Source organism: Sipha flava, unplaced genomic scaffold (assembly GCF_003268045.1).
Source record: "Sipha flava isolate LNK unplaced genomic scaffold, YSA_version1 0_pilon_pilon, whole genome shotgun sequence".
Lineage (NCBI taxonomy): Eukaryota > Metazoa > Arthropoda > Insecta > Hemiptera > Aphididae > Sipha > Sipha flava.
The window spans coordinates 3,320,526-3,348,283 of record NW_020271713.1 but is presented as its reverse complement, the minus strand read 5'-3'; the positions used below and the strand labels follow the sequence as shown (position 1 = coordinate 3,348,283).

General features: G+C 26.5%; 2 protein-coding genes across 12 annotated transcripts in view; one reads left to right on the top strand and one right to left on the bottom strand.

Moving 5' to 3' along the window:
* The window catches only part of LOC112690311 (collagen alpha-1(IV) chain), a 37,103-nt gene extending 35,003 nt beyond the window's left edge, over positions 1-2,100 (top strand). Inside the window, exons 67-69 of the mRNA XM_025564625.1 lie at positions 51-222; positions 320-434; positions 1,716-2,100. Coding sequence (XP_025420410.1) covers positions 51-222; positions 320-434; positions 1,716-1,976 — 548 coding nt within the window. The 3' untranslated portion in view covers positions 1,977-2,100. The remainder of the gene's footprint in view (positions 1-50; positions 223-319; positions 435-1,715) is intronic.
* Positions 2,101-13,886: 11,786 nt separating this feature from the next.
* The window catches only part of LOC112688987 (piezo-type mechanosensitive ion channel component-like), a 41,809-nt gene continuing 27,937 nt past the window's right edge, over positions 13,887-27,758 (bottom strand). For 7 of the 11 annotated variants that reach the window (XM_025562568.1, XM_025562493.1, XM_025562729.1 and 4 more), the window contains 33 exons: positions 27,558-27,754; positions 27,217-27,365; positions 27,011-27,154; positions 26,779-26,930; positions 26,561-26,703; positions 26,320-26,496; positions 26,129-26,237; positions 25,778-25,968; positions 25,497-25,698; positions 25,260-25,355; positions 24,952-25,117; positions 24,699-24,884; positions 24,447-24,622; positions 24,182-24,335; positions 23,891-24,054; positions 23,070-23,420; positions 18,540-18,679; positions 18,419-18,471; positions 18,313-18,338; positions 18,070-18,245; positions 17,923-18,011; positions 17,597-17,858; positions 17,374-17,540; positions 17,010-17,303; positions 16,787-16,934; positions 16,477-16,688; positions 16,262-16,420; positions 16,073-16,199; positions 15,776-16,020; positions 15,520-15,704; positions 15,177-15,419; positions 14,873-15,104; positions 13,887-14,369 (listed from right to left, as the gene is read on the bottom strand). In XM_025562568.1, the coding sequence (XP_025418353.1) occupies positions 14,072-14,369; positions 14,873-15,104; positions 15,177-15,419; positions 15,520-15,704; positions 15,776-16,020; positions 16,073-16,199; positions 16,262-16,420; positions 16,477-16,688; positions 16,787-16,934; positions 17,010-17,303; positions 17,374-17,540; positions 17,597-17,858; positions 17,923-18,011; positions 18,070-18,245; positions 18,313-18,338; positions 18,419-18,471; positions 18,540-18,679; positions 23,070-23,420; positions 23,891-24,054; positions 24,182-24,335; positions 24,447-24,622; positions 24,699-24,884; positions 24,952-25,117; positions 25,260-25,355; positions 25,497-25,698; positions 25,778-25,968; positions 26,129-26,237; positions 26,320-26,496; positions 26,561-26,703; positions 26,779-26,930; positions 27,011-27,154; positions 27,217-27,365; positions 27,558-27,754 (5,813 nt within the window). In that variant the 3' untranslated portion in view covers positions 13,887-14,071. The remainder of the gene's footprint in view (positions 14,370-14,872; positions 15,105-15,176; positions 15,420-15,519; positions 15,705-15,775; positions 16,021-16,072; positions 16,200-16,261; positions 16,421-16,476; positions 16,689-16,786; positions 16,935-17,009; positions 17,304-17,373; positions 17,541-17,596; positions 17,859-17,922; positions 18,012-18,069; positions 18,246-18,312; positions 18,339-18,418; positions 18,472-18,539; positions 18,680-23,069; positions 23,421-23,890; positions 24,055-24,181; positions 24,336-24,446; positions 24,623-24,698; positions 24,885-24,951; positions 25,118-25,259; positions 25,356-25,496; positions 25,699-25,777; positions 25,969-26,128; positions 26,238-26,319; positions 26,497-26,560; positions 26,704-26,778; positions 26,931-27,010; positions 27,155-27,216; positions 27,366-27,557; positions 27,755-27,758) is intronic. The other 4 variants (XM_025563195.1, XM_025563266.1, XM_025562647.1 and 1 more) reach the window with 3 other exon arrangements.

Sequence of the window (27,758 nt, the reverse complement as noted above, 5' to 3'; positions counted from 1 at the left end):
ACAATATAGGAGTATTAAATGATAACACCACAAATGTTGATCATTTTCAGGTTTTGCCGGTTCTTGTATTCGAAAATTCTCTACAATGCCGTTCTTGTTCTGTGATTTCAACAACGTATGCAACTATGCCAGTAGAAACGACAAGTCATATTGGTTGAGCACTAACGAACCATTACCAATGATGCCGGTCGAAGAGTATGATATTCAAAAATATATCTCACGGTAAAATCAAAACCAATGTATTCGAATAATTACCCTCGACGATTGCTGAACACGATCAATACCATTTTACCGAGACCTTTTTTTTAAATGTCAACAGTTGCGTGGTATGCGAAGCCCCAGCGAACGTGATCTCCGTGCACAGTCAGGCGAAGACGGTTCCCGACTGTCCGAAAGATTGGGAAGGCTTATGGATAGGATACAGTTTCGTGATGGTAAGCGTTCACGTCCCAAATAATCCGGTATATTAGGCTACATATTATGTGACGAATACCAACCTTTTGTGAGTAGTGAATCTAATGGGCGAGAAGAGTCGGTATGAGGGTAATTACCGCAAAACAGTTAGCTCTCTAGATTACCTACTCGATTTGTACGTACGTGTGAACTAAATATGCATATTATTACGTACGTGCGGAATCACTTTTTTTGTGTTATAAACTTTGGAATTTTATTGGTACTTTTTGTAAAAGTATTAATTTTTTTAAATTTAAAACCAACTAAATATATTTCCTATAAATTTACAAAATCAAAATATTTTCATCCTCTTTTGTTATTGCTAAATGTCTTTTTAGTCGTTTCCACTCCGGTAGTTACAATTTCATACAAGTTGGTAGCGCATAATAAATATTTAGAATTCGTACTAAATAAACGAAGAATAATTTACACTGAAAATTTATTAAAAAAAAAGATAATGAGTAATCATTTGCATTGCACGGTCGAGAAAGTTTCTGGGAAACTCGCAAAGAAATCGAAAAATGTTCTGCAGACAAATATTCTTTTGATTTATATTGGTTTATATTGATTTATATTGTTTAACACACGTGAAAAGTGGTTTGTATATACTTACACGCTTAAGGTATAAATGAGGCAATTCAGATTATTTTGTTAAAAAATCAGTGGTTTGTGAATTTGTCTAGGTTCTTATACGAGTCTATGTATAAGAAATGTGTTCATCCCAAACGAGTCCCTCGATTAAATATCGTGTAGTATTCGCCTTCGTAATACATGTTTCCCTGCGATACATAAAATTTACATCATTGAAATTTTTCTTTTTTTCTTTTTTTTTTTTTTGAAAATATTTGCATTGAAATATTACAGTCAGATACAATGTTTGGATAAAAATTAAATTTTTCATGGAAAATTAAAGAAACTTAATGGCTTAACCAAGCAGTCGTACAGCTACGAAACTGTGATTGATTTCGTTCAATTACCAAAGGTCCCTGGACCGATTTCATTCGATTTCCTGGTTGGGTTTTTGAAACCAGCTAGATGATGAATAGGTTTTGATGCAATTTTATTTTTGAATGAAGTCCAGTGTAGTGTATTGAGGTGATTTAGTAGACATTCAGGTTCTTTAGGTCCCGGTGGACTGCCATATTAATGACAAGCCATGGTGCTTTAAAAATTATTTGGAAGCAGACAGACAGACTGATAGACTAATTAGGGTTGGATTATTGAATTTTCTTCACCGCTAATTCCATTTAATATGTGTACAGCACACTGGAGCTGGCGCTGAAGGAGGTGGTCAATCGTTGGCCAGCCCTGGCTCGTGCTTGGAAGACTTCAGGGCTACGCCATTCATCGAGTGCAACGGGGCGCGAGGCACGTGCCATTACTTCGCCAACAAGTTGAGCTTCTGGTTGGCCACCATCGACATCGAGGAACAGTTCACCAGTCCGCAGAGACAGACGCTGAAGAAGGATGTGATTCGCACGCACATCAGCAGATGCCGAGTGTGCATACGAAGAACTGCGTAGTTAAACGGCATCGCAAATGCCCATAACCATAAAAATTATGTGATACGCGCGCGCACCAATGCGTAACAATAATTAATATTATCCGTCGGTTAGATCATATTATTTTAGTCATATTATATAATATTATAAATTTGATTTTTCATAATTTTGTGTAAATTTTCACTAATTTTTTATTTATTATTAATATTATAATAAATTATTAAATAATATCATTTTATTATTATTATTATTATTATTAATATTATTATTATTATAATTATTTTAACGAACAGTATAACTACTTGAATCGGTTTCATATCAATTCGAAACGTTCGTCGTGTTCATTAATAATACATATTTTCATCGTATTGTGTTCTTCATGTATTTAAAACAAAACATAATTTCTTAAATATAAGTATTTTAAATGTACATTACAAACTTCTGAACGTTCTCATCGGTTTTTTCCCAAATTTTTCGATAGAAATCAATTTTTAATCGTATTTGTACGCAACGGAATCGAAATGTAAGAAAAATCGTACAAAACAAATAAATACTAAAAAAAAATGTTGATTCCTTATGTTTAAAATATATATATATGCATTAGAATTTAGATAAAATAATCAACATTAACATTAAATCAAAAAAAGTGATACATATATATTTGAATTATTATTGTCCAAATATATTCAATATATACAAATATGTTAACACAAACACAGCACTTGATCTTTATTTATTTAATTTAGTTTTAGTGATGTCTAATTGTAAATAATATAATATACTTTAACGATATATTTCAATTCTGTGTCGTGTCCCACGTACTTAGATAATAATAATACCATAATCACCGTGCATTGCATATGGATTTGCATGAGTATATAATGATAATGATAATGATACATATAATAAATGAACTCTTATAAATATTAAACCACATCTATCAAATGCCATATACCACACAAAGTACAAACAAGGAAATAATTAAATGATTATTGATTGTAAACCACATCCACATTTCGCACAAATGTGATCTAACGAGGGAACATTATTCAAATAATCACATCTGTGGGATACATTAAACTACACACATAATCACATTTTAAACACACACTTGCATCAATCAAAAGATTAACTATTTTTATTATCGTTTTTCATATACATACACACACACTTCCATCTATTGGATATAAAAGGGACCCGGAAATAAGGGCAAATCAGACGAGTTCTGGATATGTGACACTGATCACCTTCTCGCTAGTGTATGTCATAGTCTGGACTTAGAAACATTTAGAAACATGTAGAAATATTTAGAAATATTTAGCAATATTTAGAAATACTTAGAATTATTTTAATAGTTCAATTGTCAGGACTTAGAATTTTAACAACCAACTTAATTTATTGCACTTAGAATAATTTTAACAATTTTTAATAAATTACTTTATCACAACTGGCTTTCATTATTTCAACATTATACCTACATCTAAGCGTTGAATAGACTAAGCGAGTAATTGAAATACGCTCAAACGGTTGGCACGCAACATCTGCAAAAAAATTAATTTCCATGCCTACAAATATATATGTATTTATATATCATACATACAAGGGGCAAGTTAACTATTTTTTTTTTTACTCGTTAAGTTTTTTTGGAAAAATATAAGTCAAATTTAAAGTTAAAAGTTATAAAAATTACTTTTATTTTTTATTTAACTTGTAAAAGTTACTAGTTAATTGGAAGAATTAAGAAACATAACTTACTTAAAAATAAATTACATTATTTTTGATATAAAATTAATAATTAAAACTTTTGTTAAAGCTTAAAAAATAACATTATATTATGATATAGGTCTTTATATTTAAAAAAAAATGTATATTGCTGTAGGTACTTATATAAGATATACATTACAGTCCGAAAATAAATTTAATAATAAATAATAACCTACCCATTTATCGTAAATACCGAGGAGTAAACCAATATGCTAATCAGTGTACAAAATTTTGATTTTTTTTCAGATAATTTTGTGATAATCGCAACAATATTATGATTATCTTTATTAATTATAATTAATTATTCGTTCGTTCAAATTCTCTGAAGAAATTTTAGTTGATGATAAAGCTTGAAGAGTAAGTAACGAACGACTTCGACAATTTTAAAGATTACACCAAAAAAAATCAATCATTAAAATAAAAATTGGAAAGATTTAAAAAAAAAATTAAAATAATGGCTGCTTATAAAAATATAATGTACTTTATAAGGTTTTTATTTTATTAGTTAATAAGAAAATACGTTTTGATTGATTTGTTTTAATATTTTGAACTATTTACCTATTATTATCCATAGTAAAATAAACATTGTTTAATTTTCAAAGTAAATATATTTAATAATGTAAGTACCTACCTATATATTATTGAAAATAAGAAACACAACAAAATAATAAGTAAAGAAGTATAAGGTTTTTTTTTTTTTTTATTAAAACAATATGTTAAAATATTAAGCATGAATAAAATTATGAAATTAATTTACTGTAATGGATCCATAAATACATCATAAAAGAAACTTTGAAGGAAACTATTCTATATGTTATGGACCTATAGTCAAGTGGGACCTCACATAGTTGTAGCCCACCTACGTAATATAAATGTTATCTAATAATATTTAAAGTCTTGTATAATCATTAATAAATAAGTTTAATATTTGGTTAGTCATACAAATTACGTGTTAACTGAAAATCTGTTCGATTCAAACTTCAACGACAACATGCCCAAAATAGACTCATTAGTCACAAAATTCACAAATATTATTATAGAAGTAACAAAAAAGTCTATTGGACTCGAATCATACAAGAAAAAAAAAAAACTCCCGTGGTAGAACAAGGAATATCAGGATACTATTAAAAACTATAAAACAAAATTGAACAGATATAAAAATACCAAATCTACCAACGACCACCAAAGAGGTTAAAGCTAAAGCGCGTTTTATTACAAAATAATACAAAACTCTTTCATGGCAAAACTTTACTTCCACTATAAGCTACAAAACTTTCTCAAAATCATTTGGAACAAAATAAATGCTATAAAAAGTAATAAATATGGTACTATATCTGACATCCTACTATAAATCCAAGAAAAAATCACATCAGTACAAAACATGAAATTGAAGCTTACTAAAGCCTTTGCAAAATACTTCAAAAAAAAAAAAAAAAAAAAACAGCGATGAAAACTACACACCCAATTTTATAATGTGAAGAAACTCGGTCCCCAACATTCCTGCAATATTAACTTGAAGTGAAATCCCTGATCCTAATAACATTCCCTACATATTCCTCAAAAATATTCCAACAGTAGAACTAGAATACACTACTACTGGTATACAATACCATTTGGACCCAGTGAATCAGACAAATGGCGCAACGCAAACATGGCACCTATCCCCAAACAAAGAAAAATACTAAACTTCATGAACGTGCAATTAACTTTTGCATATAACATCCGTATTTTGAATTTAATTTTTGACGATAAACTATGTTGACGACCTCATTTTAAAAAACTCAAAACCGAATGCCTAAAAATAATGAAATTAATAAAAATTTGTGGAAACAACACTTAGGGATCGGACAAAAAAAAATCTCTTCATAATTATTCTTTCAATAATCGATTATGTAGTTAAAATTTACAATCCAGCAAAACAAAAACTCCTTAACTCCATTAATCCTGTACATAACTTAGGTATATAGTTGAGCACAGGAACCTTTAAAACTAGTCCAGTCGACAGTATATTGCACATTGTAAGCTAACGTCCCTTAAATTTACGTTATAATAGCCAACCTCTTACCGTTTGCAAAAAAAATCAACTTAGTAACATTATTAGAGATACTCAACATCATCCAAAAAAGAAATAAGAAAGAATGATAGAAATATCAGACCAGCTTACCCCTTTCTAAAAAACTAAAAAACATAAAATACAACATTAAAAATGGAACTTTTACTCTGAAATAAAAATAAAATAGGAAATAATCATCCCTCGTACACGTATAGGATAAACACACCTTAACTATGACATCTTAATAGTAAAGTTCCAGTATCAATATGTAACGTATGCAATATAAATCTAACTATAGAGCATATAATGATCACCTGCCCCTAAATACTTGAAAATCCACTAAATCATTAATAATCTACCTTCAATCAGAGTTGGGCAAAAACAAATCAAAATAAAGAATAAAGAATAAAAGCATGAATAAATAATTTATTTATGAATAAAGAATAATTTTTTATTCTGAATAATTGTGGTGTACAAAATAAATTTATTCGTTAAAATCATGACTGGCATACATTTTTTTTTTAACTTGTGTATTATACTAAACGCAATCATATGGACGTGAATTGTGCCCAACCAAGACCTAAAGTTTGGTAACTAAATAGGTTACTAGCTGATAACTATTATAAAAATGTTATCACATTTGGCGTTTTTGCATTAATCTTTGTAGATATATCGGTAAATTACCAACGAATTTTTATGTAAATTTCACATAACTTAACACTTTAATAATAATTAATAATTAAATAATAATTCAAGTAATAACAACAATAATATCTATTTGTAATAATAATTATAACAATTATCATTATAGTAACTATAATAACGTATGTGTATCAAGAATAATAAAATTTTTATATATATTATATATATTATTTAAGTCTAAATAATAAGTCTATTATTATTATACATCGTTATTTAGGATTTAAATTTATTATTTAAATGATTATAGGGAATAGCGAATAACGAATAATGAATAACGGAATAATAATACAAATTAAAATAAAAATCAATAATAAAATTAAGAATAAATCAATGAAGAACAATTTTTCATTCAAATAATCAATTGAACAATACTTTATTCGACTTTGCCTTCAATACAAGAATTTCTCAAATAAGGAAAAAGATGCAGCTATCTGTACATTTTTTAACATTATAAAATTAAGTCAAAATTGTAAAACTGTTATCCATCATTGGCTTTTATTCATTTATTTAACATGTAATGAATTTTATGATAAATTAGATTAAAACTCATGATATTGAAGTCTTAATAAATTAAAAAAATAATAATAATAATAATCGCATTGAAAGACAAATTTAAAACATTAGATTTTCCATAGGATGAGGCTAAACTAAAATCACCCCTACCTCACCCATTGTTTTTGTTCAGTAACGTAGAAATTTGGAAAATGATCATAGAAATCCATATCAATTCTATACTAAATATTAGTGAAGAAAATTTTCGTAAATACCATATAACTGAGGCATGAGTGATGTACGTAACTATCACGAGCCAAGTCATCGATATAATTTTTATGAATTAATATAAATATAAAAAACTACAAATTTTAATTAAAAATTATTAATGAGTAAACAAACATATTTGGGATATTGAATTTGAATTTATGTTTTCCTTTTCGCTATAATGGTTACTCGTATGCCCTAAAATTGTCTTTTTAATCATTAATATCTATAAATATTATATTCTATAAATAAGCAACAATTATAAATTTATTATAAATTATAATTTATTTCTCATAAGTCGCTTCATATATTTTGGCATTTTTAATTTGTATTAGCCATTAAATACTTTTATTTCTACAAATTATTTTAAAATCCAGACATAGTGAAAAATACTTTGACAGCCAGACATATAATATTTTGAATACCTACAATGTAGGTCCTACATAATAATATATAGCAAAATAGTTTATATTTAAGATGATTATTATTATTATTTCATTGCACGAATATAATTATACATCTATGACGTTTGAACAAAGAAAAAAACAATAAATTAACAATAAAAAAAAGTAACTCGTTAAGATAGCTTGATTAAGTTACATTTAAAAAATAAGGAACTCATTATATAACTTAGTTGAAAGTAACTTAACTTTAACTTTTCAAATCATTAATGCCTAACCTTAAATACGAGTATATTTAAATATTTCAAGCTATTCTCCGTTGTTAATACTGTTAAAGTTTTATTGGTATGATTAGCATTTAAACTGAAGTGAAAACTACTGTTTTTGATCATGATTAAAGATAAAGTAGATCTGATAACTAAAAAAACACAACGATTACCTATAGAATAATATTTTTCTTTTAAATTATTTTTCATCCGTGTAAAATGTAATTTTTCTGAATTTGGAAAACCTGACGTTTTTACTTTTTCATTGTTCAGCACTAGTTTATCCTCGTTGTCCCCGTTACGTTCTTTTGTACTCACCTTAGTACATTAAATAAATAAACTATTAATTAATAACCAATTTGAAATTTTTCCATAGCATCTTGATGTTCCGGTGACTGATTCCTAGAACATGTTAAATTTCGTCAAAACGTCCATAGCAATCGTCGTCGTTGCGGCGATTGTTTCCACCGAAAGCAGAATAGTTCAACTTATGAATTATGATGAATTCCCAAACCACATTACAAATGTAATTATTACAGTCTGTAGTATTCTATGATTATTTGATAAAATGGTATGTGATTTTAACATCCACAACTAAGTATCGATTTTTTAATATTGTATCATATCAATATACATACTTATACATAAAAATTAAGAATTTTAAAAAGTTTATTTTTTTTGTTTGTTTTATTCCTTCCAGTACAACTCCCAGACGACCCTGTGTAAACCAGTCACTCCGCCTTGCATCATATGCACAACACCATCCGTAAACACGTTTCACGTATGCTCCGACCCGGCTGTTACATTTAAGTACGAGTGTCCGGACCGAACTAGCTGTAAACCGTACAACCCGTGCACCAGGCCGAACACGACCAAACGGAAATGCACGACATGCGCGACGACTAAAGTGACGAGATGCACGTGCCCGTCACGAGCCACAACCCCACCAACCTCTTGCCAATCTTGCCAGTATAAGTATGAAAACTGTGAGTATAACGACTGCACGACATGATTATAAATAGGGAACGGATTTTTATGCAAATGCATAGGTACGTGCATTGGTAATTGCATTACGTGAGTTTTATTAAATCTGATGAGAATCGTCCCCGATTTAGATCATTCTCGTTAAAATAACATTAATTTTACTTTACATATTTTGTATATTTGTAGTTATGTAGTACATATTTATAGTTACAGCACATACATTTGTTTAACATTGTATTTTCACGTTCACCGCCACATGATATAGATAAAACGAGATCTTCGTTTTATCTACTCGTCTGGTTGTTACTGTCAAAAATAAAATGATATACATGTATGCTACATATATATAATTTATATTATTATTTAATAATAGGTTAATTCATATTCGTGCATATTATTTGTACGTGTCTAGTAATTTTTTTTTTTTTTTTTATTAGCTTCAAGTACAAAACTATTACAGCTCAACGATTATAATAAAGTGCTTAAAATTAAGTACATAATAGTGACATTGAGATAAACAGATATAATTATCGGTTAATATGACATAATTGATAATTAGGCTAATGAGATAGGGAATAAATTAATTATGGAATGGATTGATTTTTCAGTACAGCTGTAAGAAGAGAAATGAGAAGATTAATTAGTGAAGAAAGATCTAAAATAAATTTGGAAAAAAATGTGGTTTTTAGTGGAATTATTCGATAATGGAGTATTATTAGGATCGGCGACGGAAGAGTAGGAGACTTTGGGAGGGAGAGGTGATGGTTTTAGAATATTAGACGTGAGTAGAGTGTTCAGATTTCGTCGAATTGAATTAGTAAATTTGCGATGTTTGAGTAGTGCTATATATTTTGGACGTCCTTTGTAGTTTGAGGTGTGGTCACCCACGCAAAGGGCGCATGTGGCTTGGCTGCTTTTTTCTTTGGCGCAAGTGTCTGAAGAGTGACCACCCCCACATTTAACACAGCGTCTAGTAATTTATTTTTATTATTCGTGTGTAACATTAAAATGTCTAAACTAAAAACATCAATTAGAAGTAATTTAAAGACATAGGTACGTAAACGAGCATAAAAATATTTTTAAAACCGATGGTTCAATTTTGTATTGCAATATTTGTGAAATGTTTACATGATTTAAAATTAAATATTTTCGATTTAATTGTAAGCGCATATTTAAAAATAAATGCATATTACAAAATCTTTAGGAGCATATTTTGAGGATTACTTGTGCAAATTAATCCGTTCCCTAATAATAAAAGTTCAATGTTATATGGTTATAACAGAGATTTCGAACCTATGACATGCGCACACACTTTTGACGACACACTCAACTATTTAAAAACAAACAATTTTTCGTAAAATTATATAGATTAATAAAATAATTAAATATATATTATAAAAATATAATTTCAATAACAAAATATTGAATCGAATATCTACAGTGTAGATTCTACACTACTGAACAACTATGACTTTTAATTTTTTTCGATTAGAAAATCGAATTCGATAAGAACTTAATTAAGTAGGTACATATGTGAAAAGGGTTTACGGCTTATGGTACGGTCATACAGGGGCGTATTTAGACTTACTTCTAGGAGGGGGGCAACTCAAATTTTTTCTTTAATTCAGGCTCAAAATTTACAAGTAAAATTTTTGGTAATATTTATATCAGGTCAATTCTTAATATTTGTGTTTTTTTTTTTTTTTTAATCTAATGCCGGATCCACTTAGAATGCTCTTTTGTGTAGTTCTTTTTTAACACCTATCTGTGTTTTGAAAGTTTCGCTTGTGTTTTATCTAATTTTTCACTAAGTAGGACTGGGTCTTCAATCAAAATAATATATATTATTTATCGTTATGGGATATATAAACGTTTTAAACAATTGAGCGTAATAAATGCAAATGTAATAATAAACGCTATAAATAATTTAAACATTATTCAATTTAAGTGCTTAAACGTTATACAAATTTAAAGTTTATACAATATTCCGTTAACCGTTATTGAATATGAAAAAACGTTATGAAAAATTTGACGTTTTGCGTTATTTAATTTAGTGTAAAATTTGAAACGTTTTTAAATGTAGTAATACTATAAAATAAATCAAAATTTTTGTTTCTTAATAAAATACCCATTACTTATATAAAAATTGTCTTAGTCTAAAAATTCTTGGGAGGGGATTGTCCCCATCGCCCCCCCCCCTCAAATACGCCACTGCGATCATATAACGTAATTGTAATGTAACGGTTATTCGTCTTCGTGTGTTACATTTTATCGTTGCTTTTGATACTGAACGGAACATTTTGCCAGTTTTCATTATTGGTAAGTGTTGCGAGTTCTTCAATTAATTCAATTAAATCAACCGTAAGGAATCGTCTTGAAACAAATTTAAGTGGAGCATATGTTCAAATCAATCAATTACATTCCAAGGATTGATTTATTAGCCAATACAATTTAGCAACAAATTTCCATTAAAATTACATTTTTAAAATTTTTTATTTTCTATGAATTAAGACTTTGTTTAACATACTTTTGTGCTTTTTATACTTTTAATATCTATCATATTTAAACTGTTATAAAATAATAAAATGATAATATAAAAAAAATAATAATAATATTATAAATAATAAAATAATAAAAAAATATAATAATAATATAATGCTTGACTTGTTTTTTTATCATTTAATCCATGGATGTAACAATTTTTAAGTTAAAAAAATATTCATCGAATTAGTTGACACGCAGAGAAAATAAATTCTAGATAACATTTATTTTGACACGCGAGTACAGAAAGGTTCGCCATCACTGCCCTACAACGTATTATGTGTTAATTACATTTATTTATGGGAAACAAAAACCTTGGTCGGGTAAAAAATATCATACTAAGAATTAGTGTACATGACAGAATTACATACATTGTTTGAATACAGCATTCGAAATGACATTGTCTGCAATGGTTAGGTTAGGTTAGGCAATCGCAATATACATCGGTGCACCATTTTATCATATCGGTAGATTTAAAATCGTTAAAACAATGATACTTTGAAGTCTAGCCAAATTTATTTATTTATTGATTTATTTATTTTTATTTTTTCTAGCCAGAAGTTTGATTTCAAAATTGATATAAGAAAACCTATTAATTGAAACATATTTCTATTGTTTTTTTAGTAAATTAATATCTAGAGTAAACTTGAATTTTATTTAATAATTTACAATATGAAAGTAAGATCATGTTTGTCTAATAAATCATAGTTATCTTATGGTTTATGTAAACTAAAATGGTTAATTAATTTATACAGAGTCTTAACTACATTATATGATTCGTTTTTCAACATGAAACTGAAAAGTTGAAAATATTCCAAAAACAGTAAAAACCCAAAATCAAATATCATCCTTACTGCGTTGGTCGGCTGAATGAAACGAACAACTATGAAGTCTTAAAACATTCGTGTCCTTAATAACGTTTATATAAATACTGAAAATCGGAAAAAATCTACTCAACAATGATGGAGCATACCGCTTTAAAATATATTATATTTGTTAATTATATATATGTATACAACGTACCGAGATAAAATTTTATCTCTGTAACATTATATTTTATTTCATTTTATATATTTTGAATACATAATTTTGATTAACCTAAACATTTTTAAGTTTTTATATTTTACAATACAAGATGATTTATATATTGGTTTCTGATTTATTACATTTTTTAAGTAATCGATAAACGTAAAATAATACAAAAAAAACACGTTTGAGTTATATTCCTCACTTTAAATAGCCCAACCTTATTCTCTAGAATCTAAACAATTACTATTTATACTACGCCCATGTATTAATTTCGACGATGAATTTTCGTTAAAGTAAATTTATTCGAGGATTTTTCGCGCTTAATCGATATGCACCTAACATTTTTTTTAACAAAAATCCCATCTTAATAATGCAAAATTATCTTTTTCTCATTCGTGTGGTAGGTACTGAATAAAATTATTTTTCTAAAATTATCAAAATTTATAGTAACTGTATTATTTTTTAACAACATTGATTGTCAATGTTATTTTTATCACTACGCTAAAATATTTAGTTTCACTATAAATTTCTTCTTTTTATTTTTAAATTTTTTATTTATAATATTATCACCATACGTTTATTTTACCAAATTAGTTCAAGATCGTATTACTGTAAATCGTGAAAATCGTTTGTGAAACACACTAGAAACTAAAATGTGACTACAAAAAAAAAAAAAAAAGATCGAAAGTAAACACTCAACATGATTATAGCCAAGTAGTAGACTGTAAAAAAATAATAGCACACAGGAATAGACAAGTTTGGCGTAATTAGCTAAAGAGCCAAATTGTTTTTTCTGTAATGTCGCAATATTTTGTGTAAATTAATTTTTAAATATGTTTAACAGATCATTTATACTTTGAAAATATATTATTTTCTACACATGACGAAAATAAAATTAAAATAAGGCAATTATTCATTGTTTAATTAGAAATTATTTTAATTACAAGCTCATTCACTAGATATGAATAATATAAAATTAAATGATTGTGTTATTATTCTATATTTTCTTTCATTTTGTTTATGCAAATCTTTGATGAGTCATTTGTTTAAAACATTATAAATAGTTCAACAAGTCGAATTTAGAATAAAGGTTAAAATAAAACACAAATCAACAATCATAAAACAAATATAATGTATTTTTATAATACGTGTAGATGAATACAAAAAAATAAAAAATCAGAGCACCTACAATGTTGCAACAAATATGTGATTGAATGTGGGAGTGAAAAATATCAAATTTGAAAACATTTAAAATTTTAAGCGTTATAAAAAAGTGTTATTTATACTAATTAAATATATTGATTATTGCTTCTTCACTAATATATTAAATGCACAACTCTTATGATTCGAAACATTATGTGCTTACAATATATTTAAATAACAAAAATCAACAACGAATAGATTTTTTAAAAAAAATGGACAGTGAAAAAAAAAGTTATCAACAACTTAAAAATAGCAATAAAACACAGACATGGCAAGTGCATAAAAATATCCATAGATATTTATGAATATTTATAAACATAATATAAATTTAATACTAAAGTATAATAATAGTTAAATGATAATAAGGCATGATAAACATATGAGTAAAATTATTATAAGAGATGTTGAATGAGATTATGAAGAGAGTTCAGGGAGAGCGTCATCAGGATCTTCATTTGATGTTGCATCAGGTGGTCGCGTCCACTTTATTAATGTCTCAGGTGAACGATATAAGAACACAAGTTTAGCAAATAGATCTTCTTCTAAATCTAATTCACCACTTTCTCTTACCAAATAAATATCCAAACATAGTTGCAGAATTCTATCTACATATGGCATATCATCAAACATAATTTTGGTTGAAATACCAGTGAAAAAGCCTCGAACAAATGTGTGAACTACTATAACAAATGTTGTATATAGTCCAATAATCCTGTTAAATAAAATCATATGTGTTATTAAAAAATAATTATAATTTCTTAAAATTGTATTTAGTACTTATAATTTGTGGAAATTTTTAAATATTTTATGCATAATAATAAATTATTATTAATTACAGCTGAGTAGAAACCAATGTAACAAATAATGATTAATTATTTACAACTGTTTTTTAATTGAAATAAGAAATTAGCATACCTTTTAAAATTCTAATAACATAAAAATCAATTTTATAGACACTATACTTTCTTTCAAATATTAAATTAAAAAAAATACTGCATTAATAATGAAAATATGTATTAAGATTGTCTAAAAACAATAATGAAATATTTTTTTATTTTTTTTTAATATATACTACATAATATATTTTTAATGTAGTGGTAATATAGTATTAAACTTAAAAATACATCATATTTTCATTATCGATAATTGATTTTTCTAAGTTGTTAAACACTAATAAGTAAACATTTTTGGATAGAAAAATGATAAATATTTTACCCTTTTCCACTGATGATATTCAATGTTTCTGGAAATGCTTTATCATTGAATGTATATATTGTAAAGTTTTGTTTGTTACCTCCAGGAAGACATGAACTTTTAGGTAATTCATACAAATATCGAGCAGAAGTCTCATGAGGACATTCTTCAAATAAATCCCACCATTTTTCACTATCTTTGCTATTACTATCAAAGCTATTCAAGAACACACTCGCATTCATATACGGTTCACCTGAAATTTAAAATACAGAAAACTTGAAAAAATATGTTATTTTTCAACAATGATTATACTAATGGAACATACTTTCGTTACTGATCATAAGCTGCGACACTGCTAATGCTCCTCCAAATCCTGTAACTTTTATAAACTTAGGTATTAAACCATATAGCATTACACTATGGTTTTTCGTCGTAATGAGATTTGCTAATTCTGCACAAATAGTTTGGTTTATAGAAATCTCATGACTATCCTTAACATCTTTTGGTTGTTCTCCGTAAGAATTCTTGCGGTTAATTGCCCAATCAGTTTTAACCGTGTAAGAAGCATCTAAAAAATTTTTTTCATCAAATGAATTCAGCAAGGTACTTTTAGAAAATATTAATACTAATGTTTAATCAAGTAAACAAATTAAAAAAAAATTTATTACTGGGTTTATTAAGTTCATATATCATGCTATCCAATTCAGGAGGACTAATTGACCATGTATTTGCTGAATGAGTTGTAATGTGAAATACACCAACATCTTCATAATCATAGTTTGACAAGAAAGTTTGTGCTGACCGAGACTTTTTGTAGACATTTATCATTGAGTACCAGTCAGCTTCGTCAAACCTGAAAAGAAATAATTTGTAAATATTTGGTAAATTTGTTTTTAACTAGTTAAATAATGTTGAAGTACTAACTTCTCAACGGTTCCTTCAATTGTCATTGTATATATAGGTTGATTCGATCCAAGTTTAACATTTAGAGTCATACTTTCAGGTAAATTAGGTTTTCCAACTGTATTTCCAAGAGCAAACAATACCAGTGGAAATGAAATAGCAGCCACTAAACCGATCAAGCACCCACCTCCAATCAAGTATTTTTTTGCTGGTGTAACTTTTATACCTCTAGGATTCGGATACTCATTTTCCACACGCCTTGAACACTGAAAATAAAAATAATTATTTTGATCTAAAACAAATTCAAATAGTTAATACTTTTAGTTGGAAAATGTGTGCAAAAATATCTTCCATTTTAAGCCAATCTGGTAACGTCATTGATGTTTCAGTCCATACCCAGTCCATAATAGTTCGTAATTCAAAGACGAATGGGCACAACATAAAACTATATACAAATTTTATATCACAAAAATTGCTAAGTTAAATTGTATTGACATAGCTGCTTACAGTTTGAATAGAATCATGTTTATGTAATTGTAATTTTTACATAAAACATTTCCGAGAATTCTAGTTGGATAACCACTTCTTATTTGATATGCAGATAGTAACAAATAAAAGCATTTTACCATATACCAAACTTGAGGTGGTATAACAGCATTAAATTGTCTAAAAGTGTACCAGTATGTTAAAATTGTAGATATATAATTGAAAACTAGGTTTACCTTTCTGTGACCCCGGGTAATATAAAGAACATCCAAATATGAGAACCAATTATTAACACGAATTGGAATAGGATTTTCCCAAGAATATACTTTCTTAAATAGAGCAACCGGTCAACAGTGATTAACGCAAATTGGAGTGTCAACATGATTAAAAATGGAACTGGAACTTTATTTTCTTCAAAGTATTGAGACACACCACCATCACTTTGTGACTATTGGTAAAAAAAAAAAAAAAAAAAAAAAAAAAGTAAAAAATAATTGTTAGTACTTGAAATTTTATTGAATAAGAATGAATTTATTTATTATTTACCCCAAAAGCAGAAAATCCGAAAACAACAACAAATATATTGATGAAATCACACAAGAACATATACGTATACACGTCAGCATTAACTCGTGAGCTAGAATCAATCAACTGTTCAAAGAAAGACACTAATGGACTGCAATGCTTTTTGAGACTGAAAAAAAAATTTTAAATAAAAAAAACTTTAAGTATTTCTCTAGATATAGGTATAACTTAATAATTTACTTACGATGATGGCATTATTTCTAACAGATTATCATTTTCAATTGAATTTGATTTATCAAATGATTGTTCATAGGATTTATGAATTAATTGAACGTCCTTGTTACTGGAATGTAAAAATTCAGGAGCCAATACAACCGTCGTTTGCTCAGTATTTGTGTCATTATCTATAGATCCTTGATAACCCTCGGAACCCATGGAACATCTAGTGTCAATTGTATCAAATAATGATATTTGATTGATAGGCGTTCCTTTAAATGACAGTGAACTTTTCCACAGACCCAATGACTTCAACATGGTTCTAAATCAATAATTATAACTTCTTGATAACTGTATTAACAAACCAATATTTATAATTCCAATAATTTTACCGATGAAAGAACAGAACAAGTAGTAAGAACAAATCGTATGTGGCATAATTTGGTTTTTTCTCAATACCAATAATTCTTGGCAAGAAGAATGGCATATTATCGGTAACAACTTGTTGATTCCATGGTATCATGTCGAATTGAAACATACATTTGATGACAACAATTACCTAATGAAAAAATGGCATTTAAGTATGTAGATTGCAGATAACTTACGAGACTTTACTTCTGTGTATGCAATAAGTGTGACCCAGAAATTTTTTGTTGGTCGAGGAACAGTAAGTGTTCCCCAAAGAAAAACCATCAATGGCAATGGTAAACTTAAAATGGTAGCCGATTTAATTTGATGCAAAAATATCATAAAATAACACACTAAATCAGAATGTGATATGATAGCAAACCAAACAGCAAGGACAAGACGCATAAGTTGAGGTTGATTGGAAGCATTTAATTCTTGTTGTTCTTCAAGTTCTTCTAATTTTTCTGCACTATAAATAGAAAGTACATTGCACTATAAATAATCATTCCATATTTTTAAAGCGCAACATTTACCTTAAAGTTACACTTTTACCAACAAATGGCATAGGCTGCCAAATCATCGATGAACCTGTCCTTAGGCCAATTCCAAAACCTCGATTTTGCTAGAATATATTAATATTAAAGAAACTACTAAAATAATAAAAATAAAATGAGAAATACTTTTAATGTTTTTTTTTCTACTGCTAGGGTCCGAATAACATATCTATAGTCCCGAGAAATTTTATTTAATTTTCTAGTTAGAGTTGTTGTTGAACTATTGACAAAAGCCATAAATAAATTAATATTATCTCTGATTTTTTTGCTAAATGATTTTATTTTTTCTCCATCTTGAGTTTCTAAAATGATTAAATATAATAGTACAAAATTAAATATTTATTTTTATTAATGTGATTGAATACCTACCTTGTGTTACATCTTCTAGATCGCCCCTAAAACAACAATTTTATAAAGTTAAATTTATTTTTATTAAAAAATATATGTTAATTATCAATAATTATTTAATTATTACTGGTCAAATCTGCTTGATTCTCCAACTACTGATTTGTCTCTCACTTTCTTTTTCTAAACAAAGAAAAATTATAAATAAAAAAAATGAGTATTGAAATTAAAACTTTATTATATATTCTTACTACTTGAAAATCATATTTATCAGTATCTGTTTTATCTGAATCCTCCATTGAATCATCACTTAATTCATTATCTTTTTCCACAATTGAATCTAATTCGTCATCAAATTCATCAAACATGTAATAATCACCAGAACGGATAGCTGTAAAAATATTATTATTTTATAATAAAAACAATATTTAATATAATAATATACAACACAACTTCAATAACTATAACTTCAATTTAACAAAAATATTTATAATATAAAATGATGATACATTTTTAATATATCATCATTTACTTAAAAACTAAGTTCTTTTTAACCGATGTAAAGTTATTGAAGTTCTATTGTAAAATTGATAAGTATAGAAACAAAAAAAAAAATAAAATCATTAATACAAGGAAACTAAAATATTGTGCATAAAAAATACTATAATAATAAGTTTCTCGTATAAAAATTGCACACCATGCTTGAATTTAAATTTTCTGTCATGATATTAATAAAATATATAATATCTAATTCAATAAAAAAAAAAAAAAACTAATAATAAGCAGTCAATTGTATTCATATATATATATACGCATATCAACTGAAAACAGTGATTAAAATAAAGGCTTATTCGATTTTGTGATGTTTTTAATTTTTATCAATATAATAATTTAAAACTGTATAATACAATATAATTTAATATTTACATATAGTTTGAATAATCAAATTGGCAAATTAAATCATAAGATATTTATAATGTGTTAAAATTTATTGATTCTTAATTTAAAACTGAATAAATTCCTATTTTTTTTTTTTTTTTTTTTTTTTTTAACTCTCGTTATAAATAAAAATGTGCAAAATTATGAAGATAAAGTGTATAATAATCGTAAATTAATATTATTAAATTATTACACACATATGTACAATAATGAAAAAGTATAGTTCTAATACCTACTTATGAAATACAGTCTAACATAAAACAAAATTCATAATTAATTTATAATTGTGTACTTAGTAAGAACAATAATAAATCACTTGGTGTCCTAAGTTCTAAATTATAAGACTTAAAGATTTTACCTGAGTATTAACATCAAAAAGATTAAAACAATAATTATAAATAAGACAGACACAGAGATAATAGTAGACATTAAAATAGAGAACCACAACATAGATTAAGTTAAAAATGTCTGCTATTTAGGTAGTAAATTTACATATGAAAATAGAAGTATTGAAGACATGAAGAAAATAATTGCATTTGTTTAATTAGCCTTTTAGAGAAAACGATAACTACTGGTTAACCAAAACCTGTCAATAAAGAAGAGAAAAAATTATATTTTTATTGAACTTTTTATTGAATAATAAGTGCAGAGCTAGGGTACTTGAGAAACAGGAGTATAACAGGTTAATCACTTCATAAATGTGGTTCTGGAAAATTAATTTTAAAATTAATCGCTTCATAAATGTGGTTCTGGAAAATTATCCTAACAAGTATAACAGCGAGAATTATGAGATAGTAGCTGACATAAATTAAAAAAGGGAAATCGTACAAACCATAAATTATATAAAAAAAATTATTTGAACGCCGGTTTAAGCGTAGCAAATTTTTAAATATAATTTTAGAAGGAAAAGTTTAAGCAAAAAACTAGAGGAAGGCCTGGAACATATATTCTCGTGAGCATTGTGTGACACAATAGTTAATTGAAATACAAGACCCTAAAAAAATGGCATAAGATCCATACATTTGACTTTGACGACAATAATAAGGGTTATGCCTTAAGTGAAATAAGAATAAATAATAATATAATACTTAATTTTCGAAAAAAAATGTTAACATACACAGAAAACACATTGAACGAAAATTATCATACTACTTAGAACCATCCAATTTAATAATATTAATAATTGCAGTGGAATGAGATGGGAAGAACCAGTTCTAATAAAAAATCATATTTTTATTGTATTAGCATACATTTATATGTATGTATTGTAAATTAATAACTGACTACGAGTATCAAACTCATCCATTCCAAGCACAATTTTTCGTCTATTTTTGTACAAAATAATATTTTTCTAATAACAACGATCATACATGTATAGTACTTAAATCGGTATACACTTATTTACTATTTATCAATATCATAATATATTTATATAACTTTATTTAATATAAAACATTAATTTATCCGAATAAAATAACATAAAATGATTTGTGTTAGAGTATAATTAAACTCATCTCAATCCACATACCTCAATTATAAGTAGATTTGGTAAGGTTAAGTCCACTGATGATTACAATAGATATAATATTATTTAATATTATTTCAGTACAGATCATTACCAAAATACATTTAATTAGGTACATAATTTATGCCAGACCATAAAAATAAAATATTCAAATATAATTATTTCAAATACTACAAATACTAAAAAAAAACCATATTAAAATTCAAAAAAAATTAAAATAAATATTTAAGAAAAGTATGATACGAGAGATTTTATGTTGATAATTCATTTTTGGATTGATATGCAAGTTGCAGTATTTTACTTATGTAAGTTATGTGTTATTAGTAAATACAGTTGTTAGTAAGTTTTATATAAGTTTTAACGGTTATTAGTTTAAATAACTTAATGTAGTTGCTTAATATAATAATATTTAATAATAATTTAATAAAATCAACACATAACAAGATAAATGAGTTCATGAAATTAGTTTTTATTACTATAAGATTGTTGATGGTATCATCTCTTAATTTGGTATATGGTACAATGAGTTGGCAATTAAATTATTTTTAGTTAAATTGAAATATTCTATTATTAATGTACGTTCATCAACATCATTCTAAAATAATTTTAATTAAAACTAGATACTTCAGAAGCTAAAAATTAAATATTATAAATAACACTTTAAATGACAACAGAATAACAATAGTATTAGTTAACTGAAAAATCCCAACAGATTTTTAGTCTCAATTTCAATTCTTGACTTCGAATTTGCTCGCATTAATACATTAATAATTAAAATTTCTAAAAAAATTGAAACTAGTTATCAACTAGATAAAAAAAAATAATAAATAATAAAGCACATACACATCCTAAACATTAAATAATTTAAATTCATATTTTACCGAAATGTCATTAAATAATCTAAAATTATAGACACTTGTTTTGGTAATAAGGGAATAATACGAATAAAATACATACAGTAGGGTCTCGATAATCCGAACGAAATCGAGAAAAGAGATCGTTCGGATAAGCAATTTATTCGGATTATCTATGGCTTAATAAAATCAACAATTTTATTATAATTTAAATCATGAAATTTATTTTTATCTGTATTAATCATGTAAAATCGTAATTTATAAAGACAATTTAAACAAAAAATTATTATAATTATATATGAGTGTATGTACAGATAATATTTATTACATAATATGAACCTTATTATTTAAAATATATATTTACTATTATTATGAAACACATACATATGTATTAATATAGCGATGCGATATTTCTCAAGTTCGTTCGGATTACCGCGTATTTCGGATTAGCCTGTATTCGGATTATCGAGACCCTACAGTATCAAAGTATGTACCCGGTTGGTATGAGTAAACATGGAAATTATTAAAATATTGTTTTATACTTCTCGCATTTGTGCATTAAAATGAATTTAATGTAAAATGTTATTTTTCAAATACTACTTGGAATAAAAATGATTTATAACTAATGAATTGATAGTATTAATATACTTGATGGTGAATAATTGATAAAAAGCCATAAAGGGAATTATGATTGTTTTAAAGAAAAACGTGATGAAGACATATTTTTCTTATGGCCATGTGGTTTAGTGATTAATTTTACAAAGCTAACTGATGTTAGTGCTTACTTATGATTTAAAACTGTTAAAGCGTAGCACGTTGTCTATCAGTGAATGCATAATAATTACAAACCATGGACTTCAATTATCAGTTAACAATGCTTCTGTTTCGTCTGAAGTTGATTGGGTTTATTTTTATTTATATCTTCAGTTGTATACAACACAATAAGCTGAAATTTTATTTAAAACGTAAAAAAAAAAAAACAATATAAAAAGCAAGAAAAATATTTCTGTATAAACTCTATAATTGATCAAAAATAAATCAATTACTTTTGATACACATACACAGTACCTAGTTATTCAGTGAATAATGATACTATGTTAATATAAAAACGATGACGATTACTATAACAGAAAGGTTATTCTATAAAATTAATTAATTTGTCATTGAACGTAAAAACCGACTAGTAACAAACTATTAATATAATTGTTGTACAAATTGTATACATCATTGTACAAGTTAGGTTATTAAATTTGCTATGTACATGTTCAATAAACTTTGAAAAACCAAAGATTTTTTAAACCAATTAGAGTATACAATTACACTAGAAATAACAAGGCAAAAATATTTAACATTTTAAAATAAGTTTATAGAACTTTTAAGCTGAAATATATATACAGCTATGATAAGAAATTATTTTAGCACTATATGCAAGCATTATGCATTAGCAGAAAGTTAGTACACACAAGTATGATGAGATGTCGTAGCTGAAGCAGATCTCTTGCGTGGGTACCATGTTGAGGGTACACCAAGCGAAGATTGACGTCGATGTTGTATTGTTGGTGGAGGTGAAAACACACCAGAGTAAATAGCACTTTCATCAAATGACAAAGGTCGTCGATGATTAGTGCTACTGAATGACATACGTTGTGGGTCCAAATAACCATCAAGTGATACGGTTAAAACAGTGGATGTGGGTGTTGGAGGTTGTAAATACGATAATGTTGGTGGTTCGTCTTCAAGTGGCGTGTGAAAACTTTGAAGGATAGAACTGCCTGATAAATCGCGAGCCAGAGGGGCGAACGCAATTTCTTCAGCTGTTAGCATCATTATAAATTTTTAATTTCACTTTCATAGTGAATATTTTTTAATTACTACAAATAAATGTTAGTAATCAAAATAAACTAAGGAATATAACTTATTAAAGCTATAAATAGTTTTAGAACTAAAACATATTTATTACCTATAATTTAATACAACTGATTTAAATCAAATAAATATTCAACTAAATGCCTATTACTATTGTTGATTAATATTTAAAATTAAAAATCCGATTATGTGCTTGCTATAATGTATAATATAATATACTGTACCTATATATTTTAGTATACTACTTAAAATTAAATAACTTGAACTGAAAATAAGTAATTAACTTCAGTAACTTATATTTTATTTTTATATAAGATGTGTTTTTTTGAAGTTGATACATAATGTTCAACAAGAGAGTGATAAAACTAAGTAATTAATCAATTTTTAATAAAACTAGAATGTTATAAATTAAATGTACCTTTTTCATGCGACTCGGGTTCTTTAACACCAAAACCTTGGATTTTCTTTTGGGTAGCTTTAATTCGATCCATTTTAGATTTTATTTTTTCCAATACCTTACGTTCCGACTCGTGTTGTTCTTGGATTCTTTTTTGAGAAAGCTCTTGAATTAATTCGGCTCCCCTAATTATGATAAATCCATAAAGAATTTTATTCAAAAAATGTCAATTATAATATTAAATCCAAAACTTGTGTTTTACAAAATATAATAACAACAAATTTTACTATCTACTTATTACAATATGTTTACCTAGATGCTAATATGGCCATTGCTTTTGTTTCATCTACAATTCTGAAGAAGTAATGGCTATTGAATAAACGTCTTTGAAATATTAAAAATCCAAAACATAAAATATCCCACGCTAAGCCAACATGTTCAACCGGTATTTCACAATCCTCATTTTCTGAAGAAAAAAGTTATGTTAAAGAAAAATGCTATATACTTTTTATTAAATCAAAACTTGTGGTTAAATATCAACCAAGCTAAATAATTAAAAATTTAAAATGTTAAGTACCTGATGGAGTAACGGCTGGATGATTAGTAGAAAACTTTTGAATACAAGATATACCAAAAAGCTGTATCATCCAACAGGCATTCATCTTCATGTAATTCATATATATACAACCAGGTATCTGGAGTATAGCTTTCAAAAAAATAACAGTAATATTGTAGAGTATTAATTTATTCCACCTGAATATTAAATAAATATTTTAATAATTGCATTTGAAATATAAACTATAAAAAAAATAAACCTTAATAATAATACCATTTAAGAATAACATTAACTGGTCGAAGATAATAGTCATTGCCTTGCCATAAAAATATGAAAGAACCAATTAAATATCCAAGAGAAAATAAGTTAACTCTATTGGTACCAGCCAAGAATACGATGGCTAATGTAAACCAAATAAATCCAATGAGAACAATTCGCTTCAGTATATCAAGCCATGATCTAAATATGTATATAAATAATATATATATTAGAATTATTCAAATATTTTATGTGTTGTAAAATTAACCTAATATGGGTAACAAAATCGGGCACTGGATTTATAAAACTAGGTTTTTCTGCTTCTTCAATAATAGAACGATTTGTCCCACCAGGATATTCAACATCTATATGTCTTCTTTCTATTTTGAAGACAATAGATTGACGAGACACAAATAGTAATACAATAAAATCACCTGTAATGAATAAAAACCATGCCAATAACAATCTAAACTAATTTGTAAAAATATTTATGAATAACAATTTTAAAAGTATTAATTTTGGATTTATAAAAGTAAAAACTTTTACTTAAGGAAAAAAAAAAGTAATTTGTCTTACAAAGTAATTTATAAGCATCTGGTGGAGAATCAATATCTGGTAAAAACATCCAATCACGAAAGTTGCTCAAAATTTCATTTTTATCCCATGGCAATGCTGTAAAATATAATATAAAAACATTTAATAATTTGTTAACAAGTGAACCTATATCAAAATAATAATATAGTTTAAATAATAATATATTAATTTAAAATAATTATAATTAAAATCATTGAGTTATTATGATGAAATAATTACCTAAACAAATATCTGGTGGTAAGCCAATGACAATAGCATATTGCAATGGTATTGTAATAACAATAAAAAACATAAAAACTATCCACGCTTTTGCTAATGTTCCTCTTGATAACATAACAAAAATCATTAACCATAACGCATAAAGTACAGCATAAAAATCCATTCTGGTTCCTATTAATATGGCCACAGATATTAGGGTAATCTATAAATAAAATAAAACAAATTTAGATATGTAAAATGTATTAACATTTTCTATTTTGAAAACTTCTTTTAATAATTACCTCAACACCAAATCGATAAAAACCAAAGTTCAATAAATATTTAAGACAGTGAGGAATGTCAAGATCAACATCTTTAAATGTAATACCTGGAAACATCCTTAAAGGTTTTGCTAATGGTCTACCTTTTAAATGTCTCTTATATTTTTGTCGAGTAATTACTACTCTATGTAATGTAATAACAAAAACTATGCCTGTAAAGAAAAAATTAATTTTAATAATAACATTTTTTTTTATAAATATTGGCATATCTTATTTTAATAACTTATATATACATATATAAAAACATGTTAAAATTAAATTAATATTTATTGGAATACAACTTAATAGGTTTATGCAAACATTAAAACTTACAAATATAGCCTTTAAGTAAATTAAGTAAAGATAAATTAGCTGTAGCCTTTTTGAATCCAACCCAATTTGCAGTGTTGTAATCTTTAGTAGAACTTGGATTATCAGGATCCTTTAATAGAATAATTATAAGGTTTAAGTTATAAAGAAAACTATTTTGATAAATTATACAATATTGTAAGTAATTAACATACCGGACATGTAACATTCCATCTACCTTCTCTTATATATTCAATTTGATAAATCATCTTGGTTAGTAATAATATTGATACATACACAGATATGATGTAGATAATAATTGATTGTATACGACTATTAAATACTAGTGAAATAGTTACCAATGCAACCAATACAAAATGGACCAAACAAACCTAATCAAAATTAATAATTAATATAAATTTACACTTGTACGAGTATTTTTCAAATATAAACTACCTCGTAAACTGCCAAAAACATGACACACAATAATATAATTTTTATCATGTGTAATTCGGCGTACAACCATGCCAGTTCAATTATATATGAAAGAAAGGTTTTAAAAATTTTAAAGAATGAACGTAATTTGACTTTTGGAAGATCTACAAAAAAAAAAAAAAAATTAGGTTTATACGCTATTATACAGATGATTCCAATAACAACAATAATAAATTTACTTTTAAATATTTTAAAAGATTGTCTTTCTGAAATAAAGCTTGAACGTGGTCGACATTTTTCAGTCAGAGATATGCTAGAATTTGATGATTCTTTATCACTATCTGACTCAGAAGAATTCCCTGGTTTGGATGGTTTCACAATACTAGTCCCTCTGTAAAAATTACATTATATTTTTAAAAATAATAATTCAATAGCATAAAAATTCCAGTAAGAAACTGTTATTGAACATACCGACTTTTAATATCAGAAATTGCCAAAAAATCTTTATGGAAATAGTAAAGTTGGACAACAGTGATAATGACAAAAAATGTTGGAGTTAAAAGACGAACGAAAAGCTCTCCAGTTTCAAACTTTTCCAAACCAATATCAAGTTGCCTAAAAATAAAAATAAATAAAATAACAATTTAAAATTAATTATGCAATTTACAGAAACTTACAGTGTGGGCGGAATTTTTAAATATTTTTCCCAATAATACGGAAAATTATCAAACTGATATGTGTATGTCATAACTAATATGAGCATAGAATATATTATGACCGTAAGCCAGAAACCATACATAATTTTCCTCCACAAAACCCATGACAGCTATAAATACAATTAAAAAATATTTATATTTATTATTTTTTTTTTGTTATATATGAGACACATATCTCAAGAAAAATGTATAATCTAAATTTAATAAAATAAAGTAATCACTATTATAGGTTATAAACTATATGAAATAAAAACTTATTCATAATATATAATATTATAATTAATAATTAATAATTTTTTTACTTGAAATGTTAGTAAAAATATTAATGCCAGTGCCATGTAAATAATTCGGAATATTGTCATCCTTTCACCAGTGATGCCAATTCCAAATAATACAAAAGCTACAACCCAAATCCAAAATTTGGTTAGAATAATTTTTGCTTCTTCGCCTAATCTTTGCATAAGTTGACTGCCTTTTGTATTTGAATCACCTCCCATAGCTGT